The following is a 19,859-nucleotide window of genomic DNA, read 5'->3' on the forward strand; positions in this document are numbered from 1 at the left end:
TATATTCATTGAGGTCCATTGATTGAGTTTTTGTCAAGTACCAAACCCCCATCAACAAGTCAGTCTTTATTTATAAGCATACTGAAAAATAATATAATATTTTGAGAATGTATTTAGATGTTCACCAACATAAAATAGGGTTACATCACTGAAAATGCCCTCTATTGTGGAGTCAATAGTGTTTTCACTGTCTTCCTCAGAAATATGCACTTCGACAACAGATTCCTTGGAAGTCCTCCAAATAAAGTCCTCTGATTTGACATAGGCATTGCAAAACTTTTTTTGGCATAAAATCTCAAGAATTGTTTTTGCCAAATTGCAACAGTCCCAGCATGCGTATTGAAAATGCTAGTTTTGTTATGCAGCCGAAAAACACTGTGTTGTTTTATGCAAACTATATAAGTCTAGCAAACTACACACCCTTGAAAACATAATCTCATTAGCAACAATGCTTTTCTGTTATCACTTCAAAAACATGCCCGTAGTCAACTCTTATACTGAAATTATGCTGTATTTTCTGACACACCGATGGGGGTTACACAGTTTCCCTACTACTGTATTACCGACACTGGTCAGAGAAGCTTGTACATGGGCTCATCATGTCTATACAAAACATAGATAATAGCATGCCTATGTAGAAGTAGTTTTGTAGAAGTATGCAACGGCAGAACAGACAAAACAATGATCATTCCCCCAGAGATATTCTACGTAAACAATGGACATTATATTGATGTTTCTCTGAGTTAGGACGTTAGGACATAGTCACGTAGAAACTATTTTGCATTTGGTTCGCTGGACCCTTGCCGTGAAAAGGACACTGACATTACCTTAATTCTTGTAGTATTTGGATTTCCAAAATGCAGAGAAGGTGCGGTCTCCCCGCACTTGTTTTGCCACCCACATGTTACAAAGTAAGGAACTGTTGTCGCTAAAGCAATGGCATCTTAATACAATTTATACAGATAGAGCCGTGAGTTTTTAATTTGTTTCAGATTTTTGCCCGTTTTCTCTGAATTAGGTTGCTAATTGTACCTTGTTTATTTCAGTCGCCCACGTTAGATTAGGAAACACCACTACGACCGTGTGCCCAGACTGGCCTTCTTCAGGCCACAGCATCTCGAGCTCTGGGCTGTGATTCTGGGGCAATCTGGGGCAATTTTGTGTGCAGCGATCCCCCCTGCTGAGCACCCTCCCCCCCACCCTCAGAGCACCGAGCCAATTCTACCGCTCCCCCGCACGCCGGCCAAACTCGGCTTTGGCAGGACCAGGGTTCACAACTGCATCGAGCGGATGGCCGGATCACGGTCCGATGCCTTAGCCGTGCACCACCGCAGCACTAGAACCGCAATTTTTATTGCTTTCAAACAACATATCCTGTTACCATAGTGATTGAAAATTGCATCAGGAATGAATGCAAATAAACTTTCACCGGTCCGGTGAGACTTAAGGGGTTAAACATACCACTTAGTACTGCAAGGGAAATAATAAAAAGATATAAAACATATGGAAGCCTTGTCAGGTTGTATGTAACTGCATATTATCCCCATGTACAGTAAGGAAGATGGTGAGGCCATAAGTAACCCAAGGAAAGCAGCTTTAGAATTGCAGAGATTGGTGGTGTCTTGGGGGTCAAGAAAAATCATAAAATGGCACTTCCATACCAACAAACTCTTTGGAAGGATGGCACAAAGACAGCCCTTACTGAGCGCAATACAGAAAACCAAGCATCTGGATAATAACCTCAATATAATTGTGTTTGGAAGACAGGGCTATGGTCAGATGAGACCAAAATGTAACACTAAAGCATACACACCATCAAAATGTTTGGCCGAAAAATGGAATGCATACAAGGGGAAGCACCTCATACCTACTGTCAAATATGGCGGTGGGTCATTCGGAAATGTTTTGCTGCCAGTGGTACTATTTAAGAACAATGGCACAGTGAACTCAAAGAAGTACCCGGAAATATTGGCAGAAAATGTTGTTGCCTCTGCCAGGACGCTGAGTGTCACATACAGAATATCTGAAACCAAGCGCAGACTCTGGTGAAAAGAGTTTGCCTGAGAGCAGGTTGAGAGCAAGTTGCTTTCTCAAAGATATTTGGTATTTGATATGCTTCAAATGGCAAAGTAGCCAGCAAACAGAAAATCTTCATTTTGGAAATGAATTTGCTAAGTAATTTGTGGTCTGATCATTTACACACCTAAAAGCACTATTACAAACATCCCCGGCCTCATGTTGCCAGGCCCAGCTGCAAATGGCTTTAAAATAATATTTTAAATCCCCAGTTTGATTTAATTACTGCAGGTACTTAAGTGCAGATGTGTTTAATATCATATTCCAAGCATGCAAAGTATGTTTTTCCCCCTTCCCCCTGAAGCCTTAAAATTAAGCTTAAATGATCAATTTATAGTTTTTTAAGATACATTATTTCCACAGTCCCACAAATTATGTGAAGAATGTGTCTTCAAAAACATGAAAGCATGTGCCACCAACCTTTCTTTCAACTCTTGTAACCTTCAGAAACCTCCCTTGCCTCGCCTTGCCTCATATTCTGTTCCGACACATCTCATAAGCTCATCCTGCGAAGTTATTTCATCCTGCAAAGGTTGCCTTTGATTTGAGCTGAGCTTGAAGCGGGCCGTGGAATACGGCTTCAAGGTTGACTTAACTTTCCTGTTGACAATGTGAAATCAAGTCTCGGGTGCAATCGGGAATGTTCAAACAAGAAAGACGACTGTCTTCTTGAAGAGAATCTTCTTAATCAATGGGTGACTGAGGGAGGATGCTACTTTGGAGTTCCGCCATCTTGATCTTCAGAAAGCCAGGTGGATTAAAGCCGTGCTGCGAGTGGAATGTGAAATAATGATTAATGTCTCACCACTTCCTCATCTGGAGTCCCTCCACCGCAGCGGGTTCTCCTGCTCCTTTTCAAACGCTTTATAAGCTGCCTGGGGCTTTCACGGGGATAAGAAAATCCGGAGAAAGTGATTGGTTTGTATTTACCAAGTCAGTGGCCGTTACAATGGATTCAAAAATTATTCTGCATCAAGTGTGCTTTCAAAGAATGAAACTATGGTGGGGGGGAGGGTGGTGGTATGTGTGGCACAAACTATATGGCTGGACCCATACCTGCCCGCAAAGAAGTGGGGCCTCTCTCGGCAGTTTCGCCAGCAGGGGGAAAAAAAGCAAGGTTCCGACAGCATAGGCAGTCCCGTTGCGTTTCGGCCTGTAACAGGCAGAGAAGTAATTTGAAGTAAGACTGCCCAAAATCGTATGCTTTTGTTTTAATTGTTCTACTGGCAAGTAGGCCTACTGTATGGCTCCATCATACTAACCTCATATGGGGACCGGTAAAGGCCAATAACACACTAGCATTTCGTTCTTGTAAGTTTTATCACCACTGCTGTGAAGTAAAACAGTGGACAAACTACGTTTTCTGTGAGAAATGTATTGTTGAATTCATGTGCACAGACAGCGGTCTGCATTCTAAAGCAATATGACTTTAGATTTCAATGCTCCTGATAACGTGAAAACCTAAGTTGATGCGTGTCCATTTAAAAAAGTTTTTTGTAAGTTCAAGAAAAAAAGGTTTATTTATCAACATCGTATACAAACAAACCAATATCCGCGTCACCTCCACTGTTCCTTTATTTATTTAACCTCAGGGGCTCAATACGAAGCAGCGGTAGTGAAACTAGTCCAAAGTTTAAATAGTTCCGGGTCAAGTTGAAACAGCGTCCAAAATGTTGGAAAAGCCAAAGTCAAAAGCTTGTGTACGTTTCTCACCGTTTACATTTCCAACGGCCCAAAATGCCCCTGCTGCACCAGTTGTACTGTAGCCTATATTGCATTTATGCATGAAACAAGAGCACAAATAAAGTTTATTGTATTAATCGCTGGAGGTAACTGATTCTCTGACAACTAAATCGGAGGCGCTCATGAAGGTAACATAAAAAGGTCTTGCTGTTCTGAAAAAATATATACCCTTTTAAATACTGTTCTTACAAAGATGGCTCGCTTACAACCGCTGAGCTAATTTCGCTGTCTGATTTCAATCACTTCAGTGTGCTTTCAGCAGGTGCTCTATGTAGGGTCCTCGCACGGGCCGCCAAATAACGTAGGGATTTTACTCTACGAAACCGGGGCGCCAATTAATGTTATGTAGCAGTATAACTGCAAGAAGTAATCAGTCTCATAAAATTATTGTTATCAGAAATATCTAAGCACAAATTTAGTATTTTAATTAATAATTCAAATAACCAATATTAATGATTAAACATACCGATAACCTGAAGGTTGGAAGTTCTTCGAAAGACTGCTTTAACTCGGCTCTCATGTCTATGTGACGCCAAAACAGACACCGGGTTTAATAAAATATATTTATTAAACAAACACAAAACAGATAAACTAACGGGAAGTTAGTAGGGTACGTTAGTAGGGGATGTGTGTGTGCGTGTCCCTTGGACAAAGGAAAGGTAAATTGGGCATGTCAGTGTTAGGGTTAGCTGTGAGAAGAGACTACTAGCGTAGTTTACTCTATATATGCGCGAAAGACGGCGAATCAATTCACGTACATATATATATATATATATATATATATATATATATATATATATATATATATATATATATATAGCTAACAAAATACATTCCAATGATAAGACGGCAAATATAGAAGACAGATTCACAATATCAGTCAAGACTAAACTAAACACTGCCTATGCCTGAATGTTTGTTGTCTTACTGAGTCCATACACATTGCTGGATCCAAAAGACGTGTTGTCCTTGTAGAAGAGGCGATGGTAATGTGAATGATGTCCTTGTAGAAGCGGCGATGGTAATGTGAATGTACTGGAGAGATGCGCAACGCTGGGGTGTTCCCGTGGGCTGCGCGTTGTCGTCTGGTCTGTTCGGTTCTGGAAAAATTTTCCGGGTGGAAAAGTTTGTTGCTGTTGTTCATTGGTGAGCTTTGCAGGAGTAAACTGATGTAGCGTTCCGCGTACACCAGTTTTTGGCTATAGGCCACTAAGTTACCGCGAGGTAACCAGGTGTGACCATAGGCCTGGTAGTGCGCTGTGCTGCATTCAGCCTCTGTCCGAGTCTCGGAACAGATGAGCTGAGGCGAATGGCCAAAAAGGGTGCATCGAAGAAGGGAATGAATAGAAGGAGAAGAAGAGAAGCGAGAGAAGGATCCCGAGAACATGTCTTGCTCTTATAAGGGAAAGTTTATTGCTCCCGCCATTACGGGAATTGTAAATGGTGAATGGTTGGCATTTATATAGTGCCTTTATCCAAAGCGCTGTACAATTGATGCTTCTCATTCACCCATTCATACACACACTCACACACCGACACACCGACAGCAATTGGCTGCCATGCAAGGTACCAACCAGCTTGTCAGGAGCATTTAGGGGTTAGGTGTCTTGCTCAGGGACACTTCGACACAGCCCGGGCGGGGGATCCAACCAGCAACCCTCCGACTGCCAGACGACTGCTCTTACTGCCTGAGCCATGTCGCCTCCTGAATTGTCCTGTGGGATTGGGGGAGTTGTGGATCCTACATTTATATAGACAATGATACATGATATTTTACGGGCCTTAGTTTCGGGACTCAAACATTATACAGACACAATTTTGAACAAAATCTGAGATGATGCTGCAACCACTTTCCTGGATTCTGTCTGATTTGACACGGAATGACCCTTTTATATGGTAACTGTGGAAACCCAAATATACTCTGATCCTGTTGCATTCCTGGAAGGTTGGCTTGTCTGTTTGATCGACATTAAATCGATCATGCTGTCAGCAGCTGATGGACATTTTTCTGGCTCCACTAGTTTCAGAAGCAAATTGGAGAAGGGGAAGGCCAAAAAATGACACTTCATTGTATTTGCCTCATGTAAAGCACGAGGCTATGAGGTGTCCCATGCCAGACAATGTGTCGCCAGTGTAGGTAGCCTACTGTACCTTTTGTATCGCCATCTAATGGGTGGCATCAGGAAATTGATGAATGATATTCCGCTGACCCTGTATCAGAATCTCTGAGGTACATAGTGATTCAGTTATTGATTTATGTCCTATTTAGATTTAAATTTTACTGTGCATCAATCATTCATGAAGGTCCATTTTGAACAGTGAGGACAGCTCAGCTTTTACAAAGCGACAATTCTTTGTACTCGTCCCTTGAAAAATTATGTATATATATATATATTTTTTTTTTTTCTTAATAGGTCAAAATGTGGTGTTTGAATATGGATATTGATTCTTCATTTCCATCATTGTAGAAGCCTATGTTGATTCACAGATAATTGGTAAAAAAAAATAAAAAAAAACCAATCACATGCTTCTTCAGCAGGCTATTGGACATATTTTCTTCATAAATACTGCATATATTCAGACTGGGGCTGAAGGGTCCAAGCCTCACACTAGACTCCACTTTATTAATTCATTTAGTGTACCTCGGGCAATTTGTACTGCTGATTCTATTTCTATGACTGTCAGGGAAACACAGCTCAGTGCATGGCTTAAATTAAATTGCCTCCCTCAAGAGCGGGAGAAAGAGGACAGTTCATTAAATCACTCTTCATTCTTCTTGACACTCTTCCCCCTTGTCCGTCAGATCACACTCCATTCAAGGAGACTGCTCTTAGGACTTCCGAAAGCAAATGCCATCTGTTTCCTCATTTCACCCCACGAGCCATTTAATGTCCAGTGCTGTTGTTCAGTGGTGTCCGGTGCTGTTGTTTAGTGGTGTCCAGTGCTGTTGTTTAGTGGTGTCCAGTGCTGTTGTTTAACGTTGTCCAGTGCTGTTGTTCAGTGGTGTCCAGTGCTGTTGTTTAGTGGTGTCCGGTGCTGTTGTTTAGTGGTGTCTGGTGCTGTTGTTTAGTGGTGTCCGGTGCTGTTGTTTAGTGGTGTCCGGTGCTGTTGTTTAGTGGTGTCCGGTGCTGTTGTTTAGTGGTGTCCGGTGCTGTTGTTTAGTGGTGTCTGGTCCTGTTGTTTAGTGGTGTCTGGTGCTGTTGTTTAACGTTGTCCAGTGCTGCTGTTTAACGTTGTCCAGTGCTGCTGTTTAACTTTGTCCAGTGCTGTTGTTTAATGATGTCCAGTGCTGTTGTTTAATGATGTCCAGTGCTGCTGTTCAACGTTGTCCAGTGCTGCTGTTTAACATTGTCCAGCGCTGTTGTTTAGTGGTGTCCAGTGCTGTTGTTTAATGATGTCCAGTGCTGTTGTTTAGTGGTGTCCAGTGCTGTTGTTTAATGATGTCCAGTGCTGCTGTTTAACGTTGTCCAGTGCTGCTGTTTAACTTTGTCCAGTGCTGTTGTTGAATGATGTCCAGTGCTGTTGTTTAATGATGTCCAGTGCTGCTGTTTAACGTTGTCCAGTGCTGCTGTTTAACATTGTCCAGTGCTGCTGTTTAACATTGTCCAGCGCTGTTGTTTAGTGGTGTCCAGTGCTGTTGTTTAGTGGTGTCCAGTGCTGTTGTTTAATGATGTCCAGTGCTGTTGTTTAGTGGTGTCCAGTGCTGTTGTTTAGTGGTGTCTAGTGCTGTTGTTTAGTGGTGTCCAGTGCTGTTATTTAATGATGTCCAGTGCTGTTGTTTAGTGGTGTCCAGTGCTGTTGTTTAGTGGTGTCCAGTGCTGTTGTTTAGTGGTGTCTAGTTCTGTTGTTTAGTGGTGTCCAGTGCTGTTATTTAATGATGTCCAGTGCTGTTGTTTAGTGGTGTCTAATGCTGTTGTTTAGTGGTGTCCAGTGCTGTTGTTTAGTGGTGTCCAGTGCTGTTGTTTAATGATGTCCAGTGCTGTTGTTTAGTGGTGTCTAGTGCTGTTGTTTAGTGGTGTCCAGTGCTGTTGTTTAGTGGTGTCTAGTGCTGTTGTTTAGTGGTGTCCAGTGCTTTTGTTTAGTGGTGTCCAGTGCTGTTGTTTAGTGGTGTCCAGTGCTGTTGTTTAGTGGTGTCCAGTGCTGCTGTTTAACGTTGTCCAGTGCTGCTGTTTAACATTGTCCAGTGCTGTTGTTTAGTGGTGTCTAGTGCTGTTGTTTAGTGGTGTCCAGTGCTGTTATTTAATGATGTCCAGTGCTGTTGTTTAGTGGTGTCCAGTGCTGTTGTTTAGTGTTGTCCAGTGCTGTTGTTTAGTGGTGTCCAGTGCTGTTGTTTAGTGGTGTCCAGTGCTGTTGTTTAATGATGTCCAGTGCTGTTGTTTAGTGGTGTCCAGTGCTGTTGTTTAGTGGTGTCTAGTGCTGTTGTTTAGTGGTGTCTAGTGCTGTTGTTTAGTGGTGTCCAGTGCTGTTATTTAATGATGTCCAGTGCTGTTGTTTAGTGGTGTCCAGTGCTGTTGTTTAGTGTTGTCTAGTGCTGTTGTTTAGTGGTGTCTAGTGCTGTTGTTTAGTGGTGTCTAGTGCTGTTGTTTAGTGGTGTCCAGTGCTGTTATTTAATGATGTCCAGTGCTGTTGTTTAGTGGTGTCCAGTGCTGTTGTTTAGTGTTGTCTAGTGCTGTTGTTTAGTGGTGTCTAGTGCTGTTGTTTAGTGGTGTCCAGTGCTGTTGTTTAGTGGTGTCCAGTGCTGTTGTTTAATGATGTCCAGTGCTGTTGTTTAGTGGTGTCCAGTGCTGTTGTTTAGTGGTGTCTAGTGCTGTTGTTTAGTGGTGTCCAGTGCTGTTGTTTAGTGGTGTCTAGTGCTGTTGTTTAGTGGTGTCCAGTGCTTTTGTTTAGTGGTGTCCAGTACTGTTGTTTAGTGGTGTCCAGTGCTGTTGTTTAGTGGTGTCCAGTGCTGTTGTTTAGTGTTGTCTAGTGCTGTTGTTTAGTGGTGTCCAGTGCTGTTGTTTAGTGGTGTCCAGTGCTGTTGTTTAATGATGTCCAGTGCTGTTGTTTAGTGGTGTCTAGTGCTGTTGTTTAGTGGTGTCCAGTGCTGTTGTTTAGTGGTGTCTAGTGCTGTTGTTTAGTGGTGTCCAGTGCTGTTGTTTAGTGGTGTCCAGTGCTGTTGTTTAGTGGTGTCCAGTGCTGCTGTTTAACGTTGTCCAGTGCTGCTGTTTAACATTGTCCAGTGCTGTTGTTTAGTGGTGTCCAGTGCTGTTGTTTAATGATGTCCAGTGCTGCTGTTTAACGTTGTCCAGTGCTGCTGTTTAACTTTGTCCAGTGCTGTTGTTGAATGATGTCCAGTGCTGTTGTTTAATGATGTCCAGTGCTGCTGTTTAACATTGTCCAGTGCTGCTGTTTAACATTGTCCAGCACTGTTGTTTAGTGGTGTCCAGTGCTGTTGTTTAGTGGTGTCCAGTGCTGTTGTTTAGTGGTGTCCAGTGCTGTTGTTTAATGATGTCCAGTGCTGTTGCTTAGTGGTGTCCAGTGCTGTTGTTTAGTGGTGTCTAGTGCTGTTGTTTAGTGGTGTCCAGTGCTGTTATTTAATGATGTCCAGTGCTGTTGTTTAGTGGTGTCCAGTGCTGTTGTTTAGTGTTGTCTAGTGCTGTTGTTTAGTGGTGTCCAGTGCTGTTGTTTAGTGGTGTCCAGTGCTGTTGTTTAATGATGTCCAGTGCTGTTGTTTAGTGGTGACCAGTGCTGTTGTTTAGTGGTGTCTAGTGCTGTTGTTTAGTGGTGACCAGTGCTGTTGTTCAGTGGTGTCTAGTGCTGTTGTTTAGTGGTGTCCAGTGCTGTTGTTTAGTGGTGTCTAGTGCTGTTGTTTAGTGGTGTCCAGTGCTTTTGTTTAGTGGTGTCCAGTGCTGTTGTTTAGTGGTGTCCAGTGCTGTTGTTTAGTGGTGTCCAGTGCTGCTGTTTAACGTTGTCCAGTGCTGCTGTTAAAACGTTGTCCAGTGCTGCTGTTTAACATTGTCTAGTGCTGTTGTTTAGTGGTGTCCAGTGCTGTTGTTTAATGGTGTCCAGTGCTGCTGTTTAACGTTGTCCAGTGCTGCTGTTTAATGAGATGTTCAGGATGAAAGGTAATTATGATGAGCCGCACAGCAGGCCATGCAATGAAAGCTACAAATAATGTAAAATACATTTTCAAGCACTGAATACAATAATTGTTTTCAGAAATCACTGTTCAGATCACTGAATAAAAAAATAAAAAAATTGTAACTTTAAAGTCAATATAATAAAATAAAAGTAAATTGCTTTCCTGGAAGGAGTAGGCTGGGTGAGCGAGTACAGCATGACTCGTATCCGTTTCTGTGTCCGTTAAACCAATTAAATTATCCGCTACTCGTTACTCCTACTTGGAAGTGGGCATGGCATTACCTGGAAGTGATGTCGTTTAAACAGTTCCCCATACTATATTGCGATTTGCAGTACATTGAAACCAAGACTTTCACCTGAAGCAGAACTGCAGTTTTGCACTGATATGCAGGTAAATCTCTATTAAATCTTTATCTGGTTAATCTTAACATTAATTACAAACCAAAACCATGTATATAAAACGATGTGTGTATGTGCATGAACAATTTTACAAGGCATACTTTTGGTTGGGCCACCTTCCCGTTCGTATCAGAACCAGTATCCACGTTGCCATCACACTCGCCTCTTTAAACACCCACCCACGTTTTCCTAAAGCACTATATTCTTAAGCAGAAATCCGTCAGTTTGTTACATAAACTAAAGCAGATAAAAATCACTCAAATACCATACTGTGAATCACAAACACTTGTGTGACCAGCGACCACACACAGAGGTAATGGAGGCAATACACCTTATTCGATAAACTGGGTTCGCATGGCTTATCGGTATGTTTCAAAATAAGTAACTTCTGGACAAAACTGCCCCATACCTTGCAATCGGGTGATGTCTATCCATCACCCACACTACAGTAGAGTCAGCCTAAACTAGCTGGCTAGGCTACCAATCACTAAGGTTCAAATAGGCTTATTTCAATTCAGCTACTTCACCATATTAGGAGCTAAAAAGAAATTAATTGACATGATCCTTAAAACACTGTACCTCCAAGTATGATTGATTTCTTTAACAACCCAGACCAGAGAATGCAGTAAGTGTGACCCAGGTAGAAAGCTCCTTCCATACTAAGTGCCGCCATTCATGCTTAGAAATGTTTGGGGCATTCTGGGTTTATTCAGTGCAGTAATCCTGCTTTGTTAAATAGCACCAGTTCAGATTGCTAGCTAGCTAGCTACAGATACTGTAACTAAAATGGTATTCTGTGCTATACATGCATGTAGCAACAACAGCAATAAGCCAACAGGGTCCACCAAGATAAGCATTTAAGGTTGTAGTAGATCAACTGTTAGATTAACTAACTTGAAGAATCAGAAAGGAGGCGTTGAGTAGTTAAACAAAGTAGGTGATGGCTGGCTAGACATGAAGGATTTTCAGCTGTCCAGACCACTTCAGATCACAGGTAATCTGACCAGAAAAATTGGTAGGACATAAAAAGCTAGCTACATTAACATTGCAGCAATCTAGAAAATCTATGATCAGAACAAGTTCACACAACGGTCTCTTGACTTGTGCAAGAGAGAAGTGAGGAAAATAACAGCAGGCAGTAGTTTTTACTGATCTAAGGGGGAGGAACCTGGGAGGAACTGGCCTACCACAAAACAGTCTTAGCTTCATGTTAGGCATTCATCATTGATGTACAGCTACTGCAGCCAATGTAAAAAATAAAAGAATAAAGCAGGCCAATTCACGGATAATTAATCCAATTACTCATAAAACATTTGTATTCAGAAAAAGTCTATATTCGTTATTAGTACTCGTATGAAACAAATACTCGCCTCACCCCGAGGGTCAAGTTACTGGAAAAGCTCTCTAATTTGGAGTCAAAGGCGTTTTCACTCAAAATTTAATTAAAGATGGAACCCACGCCATAGTTGTAAATCACCACTGAAAAGTCCATCCTCCAATCCCTTGTAGATGATCCAACGTTGAAATTGGCCTGAACCTTGACTGTCCTTGCTCTTATTAAAATAATTTAACCAAGTAACGCCGGGCTTCACCTAGCAGATTGAAGTTCCAAAAGCAGTGTTGACAGTGTTGTCTGGAACAGACATCAGCAGACAGTGGCCTGTGGTCTCTAGGCAGGAGTCAGTGGTAGACTAAAGTCCTTGGCAATGTCCGTCTCCAGGAGAAGGTCGTCACGCAGTGCCGTGTGTCTGGAGCGCATCCTCCAATGTGGATCTCCGGAACGAGACCATGATGTCATTATCTTCCCCGCAGCATACAAAGCCACGCAACACAAAGCATAAAACACTGGGGTGCAACAGCATGGTCAGTGCAAATATCTTTGTAAACATATAATAGAATAGTTTTTATTTCTTAAAATATATCTTTTTTTATTGACTTGAATTGAATTTAAAGAAACAAAATTGTGTTACATCCCTCTGCAGGAAACCAAATTTCTGGGCAGTCTCACAAATGCCCACCAGTCAGCAACACATCATGAGCTGGTGCCAATGACACACTCATCTCCAGGCTGTCATGTCTTATTGGTGACCCCGTTTACCCTGGATGCCACATTGCAGCATTGTATTAAAACAAGGATCCAAGGAGGGGGGGAGGTCACTTTGACTTATGAGTTTTGTGTTGGTGTCAAAAAAGCGCAGCATCAGATGCCTGTCACTTCAGCTCATTCAAGTCAATCCTTTCCCCCCCCCCCAAACTTTGCTGACAGAAGAGAAGAATGCTGACTGACACAAGGAGACTGTAAATGCACAACGAGGACGTGCAAGAGGAGCGAAATCAAACCTAGTACCCTGCTGTTTGTCCTCGTTGTGCAGCCAAGACGGAGACCCAAAGAATAGCAGCTATTTCACAGCTAAAATTACCTCAGGCACATCCAATAACGGTACCAAACGAAGCTTGTAGCTCAGTTGTTGCAGTCAGTGTTGTTTTGTTGTCGCTTTTGCTTGTACGCAAAAAGTTATAATAGATTTCACTTTTCTAAAGCTTTTGTAGTTAATTCCCTGACAGAACACTTACCAATTTGGAAATAAAAAAAGAGGCTTCATAAGTGCTGATGGACAGCCCTTAACAAATGTCGGAGCAGTACATGCTTTACGGTCAGCTGCAAGCTCCAGTAAGCATAGATATGCGCTATTCAAAGTCAAGGCACATCAAATGAAAGGAGTCTCCAAACACGGTGATTCTAATTGAATGGTTGATGGACTTGCAAAAAGGGCGGCGTTAGATGGCATTGTTTGTACAGAAGCTTTACACACAGAGCCTGTCTAAATACAATAAAATCAAGGCTCATCATTGTTGGTTTTAACTGATTTCCTGGATTTCCAGATTTTCTTACTGATGTTTCTCTGCCTTTGAAATGCTTTTGGAATTTAAATCTATTATGCATTTGGTTGGATCTAATTTAATCAAAAAAAGTTTATGTGTATATATACACTTAGTGAGACTTAAAATTATATTAGAGATTATTTTTTAGATTTATTACATCTTCTGCTGCTGTAGCCTATCCACTCAGAGGTTTGACACGTTGTATATTCAGAGATGCTCTTCTGCATAACACTGTTCTGATGCATGGTTATTTGTGTTGCTGTCACCTTCCTGTTAGCTTCGACAAGTCTGGCCCTTCTGACTTCTCTCATTAACAACACATTTCTCCCCGGCTGAACTGCTGCTCACTGGATGTTTGTTTTTTTGCACCATTCTTTGCAAAAAACCGAAAAAACCTTTATAAGTGAAAATCCCAGGAGATCAGCAGTTTCTTAGATACTTAGTCCACCCTGTCTGGCACCAACAATCATTCACTTTCAAAATCAATTTATTCCCCATTCTGACATTTGGTCTGAAAAACAGCTGAACCTCTTGACCACATCTGCATGCATCTACACGATTGGCTGATGAAATATTTGCATTAACAAGCTGGTGTACAGGTCTACCTAATAAAGTGATCACTGAGTGTACATATGACGTAACAGAAAGTAATGGCGATTCATCCCAGCAATGCTCGCCTTTTCCTACCCCTAAGTGTACCTACTGTCTAGTTTGCCTAAAAGCTAAATCGTATCTTAACACCGTATCAAGCCTGGTCTTGAAAACCTCCAGTGTTTCTGCCTCTACTACATGTACTGGCAAGCTATCCCACTCGCTGTGTGAAAAAATACTTTCTAATATCTCTACGGAATTTATCCCTTGGCAATTTTCATTTGTGCGCTATCGTTCTGCTAACTGAACTCACCCTGAAGACTCGCCTATGATTCACTTGGTTAATCCCTTTAATGAATTTAAAAGCCTCAATCAAATCCCACCTCAATCAAGTCTCCTTTTACTAAACTTAAAGAGATTAAGCATCCTCATAACTCTTATCTTTTATATATGGAATCAATCTGGTTGGCCTTCTTTGAACCTTTTCCAGTTCCTTACACAGTACTCCAAGTGTGGTCTAACAGAGTATTGTATAAGGTCAGTTTAACTTCCTTGGATTAATACTCAATACTCCTGGCTACGTATCCTAGCATCCTGTTTGCCTTTTTTACTGCTACTGCACATTGACGAGAACCTGAAAGGCTTCAGTCAACTATTACGCTTTTTAACTTGGCAGGTTTTCTCTTTGCCTGTAATAAAAATAATAAACATATATACTCGCATAAATACATATTATGCATTGAATCATGCCGTAAGTGCGTTCAGCAAGATTACCAAAGCAGCGTATCTTTTCTGTTGCTAAGGCAAGTGTTCCAAAACTAAAAACAGTATATTTGATATATTGCCACTATATTACATGATATAATCATAATAATTCAATTCAACATAATTTGTTATTTTTAACTGACGCTTATCCAAAGCGACATGCCGTTGATTAGACGAAACAGGGGACAATACCGGGTCTTGACCCACCAACCTTCCAGGTCCCGATCATATGTTCACCGTAGGATAGGTTTATACAATACCCCCATACATTGAATGGGGGTATTTTAACCCCCATTCAATGGCTAAATGGCTAGTTTTTGGACAGTGAGTGCTGCAAAATGAGTGCTTTGAGCCCGACGTCCCAAATTTACTACATAATTTGTGATGAGAAACTCAGCGGTCCGCATTCCTATTGGCTGTGTTTACTCAGGGTGGGTTCAACAGAAACAGCTGCTTAACACGGTAAGCTTTTGGAATGAATAGGAAGGAAATTTACATGAATACTCCTTTAACAGTTGAAAATCACAATCAATTTAAAAAATGAATATTATTTTCATTATTCTTGTTACAATCAGGGCCATTATGACCCCACAAGCTTAATTTTCAGTTTCTTATGGGAATCCCTTGTTTGTTATGGGGAGACCGTCCATAAACAGCAAACGTCCCATGCAGTGGTAGATATACCCTATACCCTCACATTCGCCACCTGGTGGCGGTTGTGTGAAAAGCAAAGCAAACGAAAACCTCCATGGATTATGGGCAATCTTGCTACCTTTTACAGGCCGAAATGCAACGCAATTGCCCCTACTGAACTTCTAAATTCCTACCGCAGAGCCAAACCGCCAAATGAAACACGAACCACCCTAAATATATATTTTCTGTTTGCTGTTTTTTTAAGTTGCAACTGGGGTGGCAGGGCTTCTTGTTTTGATGGCCTCACCAGCCTAGTTGCTAAGCCCCTGATGCCCTCATATTTAATCAAAAAAGTATTGATTTAGCCACCACCAGAGCCTGTCAATGGGTCTGTCATCTGCAAGCTCAAGGTCCCTCATTGGTTGGTTGTTTCAGTTTTTGAAAATGAATGTAAGCCAATAGCTCAGCAGAGGGGAAGACTGGTGCTTTAATTTTTAAGGATAACACCTGTAGGATCATTTTAGACCAATAAGTCTAAAAAATAAGTCTAATAAACACCGAAGAAAGTGGTATTTTGACATCACATATACAGTATGTTTATAATGCCTTTTATTTTTTTACAATGAACTCCTCAAGGTACACCAAGGTGCATGCCAAGATAAGGTAAAAATTTAACCCAAGAATAATTTTATTCTGGACAGCTATGTATGATTTAAACCTTTTCAGTGGGCAGACACTTTCCTCATCATGTAAGTATCCTCCATGAACTCATCCAGTTTATTCACACATTTTGTACATCTCTGCAGTGTAGAACAGTGTAATGTTTTAAGAAGGGAAACAGGTCAATTATCATTAGCTGCCATGCTCTTCTCTGCAATAAAGGATTGCTCCCTGCTGATTGGGGATGATTAAGAGGGATTAGACCGGCAGGCCTGGTAAGCACATCTCTTCCTGACTTTCATAAGGCTTTGTACCATGACTTCAGCACGCTGTGGTCAACAGTGCTCTTTAGGGGTGGTCACTGTGTTTGTTCATGTAGGCCTTTCTGATCAGAACGAGGAAGACAGGAGCATGTAAGGGGAAATTAGATAGGGGTGCTGCCCTGGGACAGTGGACCCCTAATTATTTTAATGTGATAATGGAAGTCATTGAGCATAAATCACTGACTGACTCACAAGTGTGAGGAGAGAATGGAGGAGAGTTAATTTGCCCTTTTCTTTCATATGCATCTCATCAACTAAAGCACGGTCTCTTCACACTGACGCATGCTTCCTTAACCATGCATTGTTTAAAGTAGTCTATGAACTATCTCTGCAGATGTTGGACAGAATAATATGAACTCCTCTGATAAGAATTTGTGATTGTGTTTGGTTAAAGTTCTGCAATGTTAACATCATGTTTCTGTCTGCAGAACTGCTGCTCACTGGATTTATTTATTTTGCACCATTCTTTATAACTCTAGAGACTAGTGTGCATGGAAATCCCAAGAGATCAGCAGTTTCTGAGATATTCAAACCACCCTGTCTGCCACCAACAATCATTCCATGGTCATTTTTTCCCCATTCTGATGGTTGATGTGAACATTAACTGAAGCTCCTGACCCATATCTACATGATTGTATGCATTCCACTCCTGCCATTGGCTGATTAGATAATCGCATGAATAAGTAGGTGTAATAAAGTAAAGATGTTCCTAATAAAGTGCTCGGGGAGTGTATATATATCTATATATATATAGATATATATACCATCTCTGATAAAAAAGCTAAACAAACAAACCCTGCAAAATGCATGAATTGCCTCCAGATACATATCCTATAATCAAGTGTATGTAAAAACTATCATTCACATAGTGAGGAGCAGGAGAAACATCTCCCTGCCCAGTAATGCAATCAAGCTTTTCATTTTGCTGTCCATCACTGAATTAAATGATTCAAGATTGAAACTGCTCCGATAGCCAACCCCTTTGTCAGTCATTCTAGGCAATAATTGTAAGATAATTTGATGGATATCACAGAGAGAGACCAGTGCTTGAAAAAATTGCGGACAGTCAGTCCCTTTCAGCAGTGGCTGAACTGGTTGTGACATCACATCTCAATCTCAAATCATTCTCAGAGCATCCCCTGTTTAAAAAAAAAATTCATTATTCCTCATTAGTCAGTCTGTCTGTCTCCCTGCATTTCATTTAAAAGCAGAGAGCCTCCGTTTTAAAAAAGCAACTGTGTTACGTCTGCCAGCTCTGTCTGCGTGTCTGCGCTAGTGGATGAGCAAGCAAGGGAGAGAGAAAAACCAAGAGTGAGAGAGAGAGAGAGAGAGAGAGAGATAGCGAGAGAAAGCAAGCAAGAGAGGGGAGCAAGGGAGAACGGGCGAGGGAGAGCGAGACAAAGCTATGAAATTAATCTGTGCGGTTTGCCTGCTGTTTCTCTGCCCAGCTCTGAGCCTTCATAAAAGGTGAGTAAAAAAAAAACGCCGGGGAGCATTATTTCACCTTCGTGTCTTGTTCTGAATGGGATTCGGGGGTTGTATTAAACTGCTGTGTTGAATGTTACAAGGACTTGTCTCTGGCTACGGCAGGGTCAGCTCGGCAAAAGACAGATTCTCCACACCCTTATTACCGGAACGTAGAGAGGGTGGAGAGAGCAGTAAAAAGAGCCTTTGTTCATCTTTAACTTTTTATCCCCTCAACCAGCCTGTCCCCCTGTACCACCCACACATACCCCATCCCCATCCCCATCCCCCCCCCCCCCACCACCCCCTCTCCCCCCTTGCTGTAATTGTGAGTGGCATGCTTCATTGACAGGAGCAGGTGTTCTCCGGTGGTAAGGGTTTCGTAGTTTAAAACGATTGAAACGTATAAGCCTTTCTGTCAGGGAGGGTCTGAGCGTCTTCGGTCCCACGGAGCTGAGCGCTTGACCGAGCGCGAGTTTGCTGCTCTTGGCAGCCAGGGGCGCCTGCCTGCCCGTGTTTTGCATCGGCAGGGAGAGCGTGTGCGTGGAATAACACAACAGCGGGAGGCACAGAACCGGAAAAACCTACGACAAGAAAGAGGGGGGAAAGGCAGAACCGGGTGTTTGCGGGGGAGGGGATGGTGGGAGTTTCTCTTTGTTGACATGATTAATTTAACCTTTCATTGAATGTCTCTCTTTCATTCGCTGGGGCAAACGCTGCTCCCGCTGGGGACAGCCTGCTTTTCCTGCGAGAGAGAGCACTATAATAACGATCCAGGGAAGAGGGGGAGAATAATTCCTGCTTTTCCTGCGAGAGAGAGCCGTATAAAAATGATTGCGGGAAGAGAGGGAGAAGGATTCCTGGAAAGAAGGTGCCTTCTCCATGTGCCTCGCTGCCTTTGTGTTATCCAACCTGTGGGCAGGTCTTTTGTCGCCTTTTGTCTGCCTGTTGTGACGATACCCATGCGCTGAGTCTGGGCTTTTGTGAGGTGTCAGTGTGTTCAGTGAGCTGCGGCTCGTGAAGAGGTCCTTGCATATGGGGCGCCAGTGGGTCGCTTCTCACACACAAACGCCATCTGATTAACTTGTGGCCATGTTTGACTTTCCTTGTTGAAAAGTATTTCATAACTATTCACTGACAACAAATGCAATGATGAGTTTTATAAGTTTTTGGAATGGACCCCATGTTGTACAAATAACACACTTTTGGATAGATTGATAAGATGATAGAATTTGTTGTAAGAATGGCTTGTAGTGTGAGCACCTCAAAATGGAGATCATTGAAATGGGGGGGAAAACAGTCTTTGCGATGATGTTTAAACTACAGAAAGCTCCCTAATCACTTGATCTTACTCATGAAAATGACATTACGTTTTGGTCTCATAAAAGTAGTCTGGCAGAGCAAATTAATTTTGTGTAATATTTCCCTAAATTGGTTTTAATTCCTGTGACATTTATCTATGCCATTATCCTTTATGACTCGTATTTAGCTACTAGTTTATGAAAACTGTCTGGACATTATGACTGCTGTTATACAGTCTTTTGAAATATACGTAATTTATCAGTGGTTTGAAAGAGCCATGCAGTGACATGAGCATAGTATAGGTTATGGGATGTCTTATGTGTTTTAATGTACAGGCCTGATTTATGGACTTAAATACCACCATCAACAAATAGTTGTATGAAAAATAGCATATTGTGAGCCGTGGTGGCGCAACAGGCTGATATGCTGCGGACTTGCGGTTGCAGTTTGAAATCTCTAATTGAGACGAGACGCCCTGGAGAAGGCCTGTCGCTCTCAGGGTCACGGGATCCTCCCGGGCCACCGAGGGACGGGATGTGGGCGGTGTATCCCCAGCTAGCACTAATTGGATTAGATAGGGTATAATTGGCTACCAAATTGGGAGAAAAAGGGAAAAATGTAGTACTTGTAGTAATAATAGTTAATCATCTCATAGCCAGCGATGATAGGCTGTGTAATTATGTTTTAACATATACAACACATATACAACTACTACCTTTCCAAAGACGATGATTTATCCTCCAACCTAACATTGCTGTATGTTTAGAAATTTGATTGGTGTCACTTCTGTATGATTGTTGTTATTGTATTATATTATATTTAATACACAAATATAGTACACATTCATTTCTATATATTATACTATACTAAATCTGTTTGGATTATTAAAATATTATTCGT

At 41.8% G+C, this 19,859-nt stretch overlaps 1 protein-coding gene and 1 long non-coding RNA gene across 4 annotated transcripts in view; both read left to right on the forward strand.

The window, feature by feature from the left end:
- Positions 1-2,580: 2,580 nt before the first annotated feature.
- On the forward strand, positions 2,581-13,106 carry LOC133131727 (uncharacterized). Its single transcript, XR_009709042.1, has 3 exons — positions 2,581-2,994; positions 12,059-12,201; positions 12,321-13,106. It is a non-coding gene; the product is annotated as an uncharacterized LOC133131727 (long non-coding RNA).
- Positions 13,107-17,526: 4,420 nt separating this feature from the next.
- Positions 17,527-19,859, forward strand: part of luzp2 (leucine zipper protein 2) — a 146,603-nt gene continuing 144,270 nt past the window's right edge. For all 3 annotated transcript variants that reach the window (XM_061246766.1, XM_061246767.1, XM_061246768.1), the window contains exon 1: positions 17,527-17,660. In XM_061246766.1, coding sequence (XP_061102750.1) covers positions 17,599-17,660 — 62 coding nt within the window. In that variant the 5' untranslated portion in view covers positions 17,527-17,598. The remainder of the gene's footprint in view (positions 17,661-19,859) is intronic.

The sequence above is a fragment of the Conger conger genome, chromosome 6 (genome assembly GCF_963514075.1).
Source record: "Conger conger chromosome 6, fConCon1.1, whole genome shotgun sequence".
Taxonomy (NCBI): domain Eukaryota; kingdom Metazoa; phylum Chordata; class Actinopteri; order Anguilliformes; family Congridae; genus Conger; species Conger conger.